General features: G+C 36.4%; 1 protein-coding gene across 1 annotated transcript; it reads right to left on the reverse strand.

Annotated features, from left to right (window-relative positions):
• Positions 1-37: 37 nt before the first annotated feature.
• On the reverse strand, positions 38-6,070 carry LOC125482589 (junctional adhesion molecule 3B-like). Its single transcript, XM_048594688.1, has 5 exons — positions 6,001-6,070; positions 4,022-4,224; positions 1,626-1,725; positions 601-708; positions 38-257 (listed from the first exon to the last, which is right to left on the reverse strand). The coding sequence occupies exons 1-5, from the start codon at positions 6,068-6,070 to the stop codon at positions 235-237; spliced, it is 504 nt and encodes a 167-aa protein (XP_048450645.1). The 3' UTR covers positions 38-234.
• Between the last annotated feature and the right edge of the window lie 378 nt (positions 6,071-6,448).

Here is a 6,448-nt window from a genome sequence, read left to right on the forward strand (position 1 = left end):
GCTCCTTGGCCTGCTGTGTTCATCCAGCTCTACACCTTGTTATCTCAGATTCTCCAGCATCGGCAGTTTCTACTATCTGTGAATCAAGGTTAAAAGATGGCCTGTGTTGTATCGTTATGGTTACAGCTATTGCCAACCCATTGCTCTACAAGTTACCCTTGAATGTTAAGACTAAACTACATTTAGGTATATAGCTATTAATTGAGTTAAAAATAGATTGCCAGAATTAGTAACTTACCCCTTTTCAGATTGTTTCTCTGTTGGGAAGAAGAAGAAGAAAAAACAGTACTTAACAGGACTGATCATTGTCAATAGAATGAGCATTGGATTACAAGTGAAATTGAAAGTAAATTTAAGCAATAATCTGTGATGTATACATACTTATCGTTAATCTTCTACTGTTTTAGAATGAAATGTCCAGGTTGACTTTTCTAGATGGAAGATTACTTACTACTGAGGCATCTCTCCAATAACATATCTATTTTACACTAGTTTAAAAATCACATTACAGCAATAAGCACCCTTCAAATGACTGCTGGAATGAGATGATTTTTCAGAAGATGGTTACTTTAATTTTATAAAGTGGTGCTGCTTACGTACTTGTGAAGTATCCTCGTTTATATGCAAATCTGATGACGATGGTTATAAATAGTAGAACAAGAACTACAACTAAAACACCACCAATTATCGCAGCGACATTAATATCATCTGGAGAATGACAAGAATATCACATTATTCATTCAGCAAATCACCCAACAGTGGTATTTATAAACTGAAATGTTATATTATGCAACAATATTTTTACAGAACCTTTTGCAAAACAAAGGCACTTCACAGGTATCCTGATGACAAGCAAGGAGTGGAAGAGAAATTGAATCCTCAATGCTTTTTACAATAGATTTCAATTCATTTATTGTGAAAAGTCATTACAATTCATAGCATGTATATTTAATACTTACCTTAAGACTCACTAACTGTCTGCAATCAGGTTTCTTTGTAATATAGCTGCATATTTACAAATGCAAACCATGGAGGAAACTAAAAAGCTGTGCAGCTTGATTTCAAACCACCATTAATTACTATGCTGGGTCTTTAATATTAGGGGTGCCAATCAGTACCATTACAAGGGCTAAGATGATTTCATAATAGAAACAGACATTATTTTCAATGCATTTTGAAACAAAATGTTGTGACCTGTTCATCAATTTTAACAGAATAAATAGCACAAGTCAATATTTTTGAACTCCAACCAGAGCTTGTATACAGTCTACTCATTGGCAAATCCAAGTTAATTAATTCACAAGTCCATCTTCAACATTTGAATAATTTTATGCACTGTTATTTGATGCCATTTTTATAACACTATGGGATGTCTGATGTCCACTTAAGATGACAGACAAAATCTTGTCTCAATTAACTCAATTTGAAAGAGGGCAGCCTGACAGCTTAGTACTCAAGGTCAGCCTGGTCAAATTTAAGCCCCCAGCATGACTAATGAAATAAGGCTGATGTCCAAGTTGCAAAGAAACTACTGAAAAATTGTAAAATAAATGTAATTAATTGCCTGATAAAAACACTGAACAACATTCAAAGTTAATGGGAATTCCAAAAAAAGGGCAACATACAAACTTCCATGCGCTGAGGTTCACACTTTGCATTTCCAACAACATTTTCCGCAACACAATGGTATTCTCCAATATCCAGTTTTGAGATGACAGTGAAGCGCTAGAAAAAGTAAAATCAACCATTTATCAATTTATTTTTAACTTATTTTTCAAAGCAAAATATTTTCAATTTTAAAAAAAACTAGTGCTCGACAACTTGTACTTATATGCTGTGTAACAAGGCATTCCAAAGTACTTTACGACAGCATTAAAACATCAGGAGAATTGGGTCAGATGACTAAAAGCTTGTGAATGAGGTACTTCTCTAAGTGCATTTTAAAAAGAGATAACTAAGTGTAGCTAGAATTTTCCACAACTTGGGGCCTCAGCAACAAAGGTAAAGGAGTGATTAAATTTGGGAACGCACTCCAGGCCAGAATTAGAGATGTGCAGATATGTGGGAAAGTTGTGAGGTTGGAGGGCATTGCTGAGATAGGGACAAGCAAGGTAGGGAGGGATTCAAAATCAAGGATGAAAGTTATATCAAGATGTTAATACTGATGCTCGACTTACATCAGTAGCTCACCTCAGGACTGAATGTGATACTGAAATTGCAAACAGACTGGCTTGATCTTAGATTGGTGTCAGGAAGAAGAACGGAATCACCAACTAGTGAATAGGGTTTGAAGCAGGATTGGAGAATAATGATTCAGTTTTCCCAATATCTAATTGGATCAAATTTACGTTCATCTATATTGAATATTATATAAGCAGTCTGATAATTTGGCTACAGCAGAGGGGTCATCAGAAGTGGTATTTCATTATACATGTGAAAACAAAAAAAAAAAACTTTACCTTTGAATTATATCAGGGAGCGGCAGCGTGTAGACGAGATTAAAAATAAATCCTTGTGCAAGCATAAGCAGTACAAAAAGGTACAGAAACCAGAAACAAAGCCAATGTGTTCTTGACATTGTGCTAACAATCACTTGAGCTAAGAGACCCCGAGGCAAACTAATAGAATGAGTTCCGAGGAAGCGTCAGCAGACCTGAAACATTAACCCTGACTTTTTCTTCACAAAAGCTGCTGGACCTGCTGAGCTTTTCCAGCAACTTCTGTTTTTGTTCTCGATTTACAGCATCCACAGTTCTTTTTTTTTAAAATGTAAAGAGAGGTATGTTTTGACCCTCTCAAAGTTTCCTTCCTTTCTCTGGAGGTGGCATTTGGCCTCAATACCACAGCAGACTACGCTACTTCAACTGAATTATCACGATTGAGAACCCATGACTGTGCTGTAACACTGATGTTTGTCCAAATTTTTTGAAAAAATACTGCATTTCTAATGTAGTATTGAAAAGCTTGTACTGGAATGCTTATCTCCAGAAACCCCATCAAATATGTCAAAAGTAAATACCTTTTTCTCTGCCACTGTAAATTGTTAAGTCAGCATTTTCTATTTAATTTTGCCAAGTTAATGTCACAAAGTAACTTCCTATTGTGGCATGAGGTAGTCTACAATTTCCAAAGAGTTTCATCCAACTCCATAACCATTTTGAAACATTGAAACATGTCCCCTATCAATTGCAGAGTGTAAGACTAAGCAATATAAATGTTTAATAAAAAGATGCAGTCATAATACACCACCCTTGGAAATGTTGGTTGGGAATCAATCATTTTAAAAGTTAGAAACTTTAAGATTTGAACTGAAGTATCATTTGGATTGTGCTTCATATGGATAACATTAAGCTAGTTTGATATTTGATGTCAGATTTAAGTCTGCCTTGGAATCAACAATTAATTCCCTGAATACTACTGTGATCAACTCTCAAGAAAATCACAGCGTTATTAAAAATAACAGGTTCTAACTTGCTTTGAACATTTTGCATGCATTAGTCTAAATGGTTTTTGACTTGGTGGCTTAACTTGCAATATTGGGTCATGTAATGAAGCTTGCAGGAATGGATCTATCACAAATACAAACAGAAGTTGCTGGAAAAGCTGAGCAGGTCTGGCATCATCTGTGAAGAAAAGTCAAAGTCAACTTTTCGGGTCTGGTGACCCTTCCTCAGAACTTCAGAATAGATCTACAGTTGACAACCTTAGGCATGGCCCAGTATTCAAAATTCTAAGTAACTGCTGCTACATGAAATCTATATTTCGTATATTGCTATGCAACTCACCAAGATAATGGATCATCATGGCAGTGTAAATGCACATGGCTAGGTTAATTACATTTTAAAGATCAACTGGGATCTTCGGAGGAAAGAAGTCAATGGCAAGTGTATTAGTTTGCCTAATATGCAAGGCCAGGTTTCATGCAATGAACAAACAACTCTGCAGTATCTCACATTTGACAGGTGATATATTAGACCCATTACAGGGTTAGTATTGGTGCTATAAAACACTGAATTATTACCAGAGTTCCTGCATTGGAGTCTATTTTATATGAAGAATTATGAAACTTTGAATTGGATTTTGGATCATCTGGAACAGGGTCACCATTTCTGTACCAAATATATTTGGATGGTGGATAGCCTTCATTCTCATTACATGTCAAAACTGCAGTCTTCCCCACTGGCACGGATTTCGGCACAGTACATTGTGGTGTAATAGGTCTCACTGTGGGCAAACAAACAATGTTAGGTGACTTTATACCTCATGCAGAACATATATCTGGTAAAATTACAAAGCAAAATTCATTAACTTCAAACTTTGCTCATGTTCAAGAGTACCCAATTTACATAATCTATAGTGTACCTTAATTAAATCAATATCTTAATGTAATATGTATTCATCTGCAAAGTAAATAGGTAACTGGCATAAAGCCTGTTTGATATTCAAGATCAGGAATCATGACAACAACTACAGGAATTTTAAATCAAATTGACATTGACAGGCAACAACATACTTACCTGACAGTAAAATTGTTCAGCTTCATTCATATTACAAGAACAAAATGTTGCCCTTCTAACTTACTCATCTGTTGCCTCCTCAGTTTTCACTGATGTTTTGTATTTACATTGACAGTAAATCAAACATTTCACATCAAACAATTTTAGAGATTTTGCATATTGTGTAATAGGCAGGATTTGCAATACCCGGATGTAGAGTCACAGCTACCCAATAAGGAGGACTCTCCAGGTATGTTTCAGAAAATTCATACGCTGCTCTTTATCACCTAAATTTTATGTCATCTGCCATCTTTTATCAATTCTAAACAATATAACCTACAAAATGTAAGTAGTGGAAGCACTCAAATGCTTAGTAACATCAGCAATCAAAATTTCCTAATATTTTATTCCATCATCCCATTATTCCTACTTTTCCATAAATCAAGTGTTTGCAAAGGGATTCTTCTTTTAAAAAAGAAAAATCACAACTGGTCATCTCAATCTCACAAACTTCCTATGAGCTCCTAGAATTCGATCAAGAGATCACAACAGGCTTGAACTGGAATAGCAAGAGTTGTAGCCTTTCCAGGTGCACGAACAGAGTTGCTATGATATAGTTTGGGAATAACAACTGCACAAACCTTATAGAACCATAGAAATTATACAGCACAGAAGTGGGCCATTTGGCCCATCTTGCCAACCCAAAAGACACCCACATATGTCCTTTCTAATCCCATCTTCCTGCACACGGCCCATAGCCCTGCAGGTTACAGTACTTACAGCGCAGTTCCAGCTACTTTTTTGAAAAGAGTTTATGCTGTCTGCCTCCACCACCAACTCAGGCAGCAAATTCCATACACCCACCACTCTGCGTAAAAAACATTTTTCCCCACTTCCCTGCTAATCCTTCTGTCATTTAGCTTGAATTTATGATCCCTGGTTTTTGAAGTCTCTGCCAAGGGAAACAGGTTCCTCCTGTTTACTCTATCTCTACTGCTCACAATTTTGTATACCTCAAATCTTATCATCCCCCAGCCTTGTTGTTCCAAGGAAACAACTCCAATCTCTCCTTGTAGCTACAATTCTCCAGCCCTGGCAACATTCTAGTAAATATGACTTTGTCTATTTAATCAATGTGGTATATGAAAAACTGAAGGAATGGGTTAGAATTCAAATCCCAAGGCAAAATGAAAGGCTGACTGGTCATATGGGCCAGGGAGAACATATAAGTATGCATAAAATAAATGAAAATTTTGACATGGAAATGAATAAGCCATTTAATCCATTTAGTCATTCATTCAGATACCAGTTAATTGCCTTGTTTCCACAATGCTTAATATATTGGTGCTGCCACAAAGCAGTGTAGGAGAGAGAGAGACCAACGCCACATTTTCACTCCAGTAAGGCAAATGATGCTTACTAGTATCACAAGAAGGAAAAAGCTGCGTATTCCTGTTGCCCATAATTAGTACGGTTGTATGAAAAGAGCTGCATCTGTTCTTACCCTCAGACTGCATTCCAATTAAGTAATGCAGCAGCAAGTTTTTGGGTGTTTCAAAGTTATTTACACTCATATTTACCCTGAATTAACATCTTGCATGTGTGCACAGACACATGCATATGCACTGATTGGCTATACATAAAGATAATGGACTTTTACTGATTGCAGTCAATTAGATCTCTCCTGATTTATAATTTCTAGTCTCCCACATAGCACACCTGATGTTTCTTGAATGGATTCAATAATTTAGGAAGTGAAGGTTTTCTTAAACAAAACGGTGGTGGGGTTTCTTTTAATCTAAGATCTAAATGGTCAATTCTCAAGTGAACTTTCCAACTGAAACTTTGACTGCTTGATAATTTGCAGATAACAAGGTGTAGAGCTGGATGAACACAGCAGGCCAAGCAGCATCAGAGGAGCAGGAAGGCTGACATTTTGGGCCTAGGCCCTT

Source organism: Rhincodon typus, unplaced genomic scaffold, assembly GCF_021869965.1.
Source record: "Rhincodon typus isolate 14 unplaced genomic scaffold, sRhiTyp1.1 hic_rhity00012963, whole genome shotgun sequence".
In the NCBI taxonomy this organism is placed as follows: Eukaryota; Metazoa; Chordata; class Chondrichthyes; order Orectolobiformes; family Rhincodontidae; genus Rhincodon; species Rhincodon typus.

What these genes read in the sequence shown, in the direction of transcription:
- LOC125482589 (XM_048594688.1), bottom strand. Translation starts at nt 6,070, where the DNA reads ATGAGTGTAAATAACTTTGAAACACCCAAAAACTTGCTGCTGCATTAC. An exon ending in AATTGGAATGCAGTCTGAGG is followed by an intron (nt 4,225 to 6,000) that starts GTAAGAACAGAT and finishes GTTTGCCCACAG; the next exon opens with TGAGACCTATTACACCACAA. An exon ending in ACCTCAGCGCATGGAAGTTT is followed by an intron (nt 709 to 1,625) that starts GTATGTTGCCCT and finishes GTCATTCTCCAG; the next exon opens with ATGATATTAATGTCGCTGCG.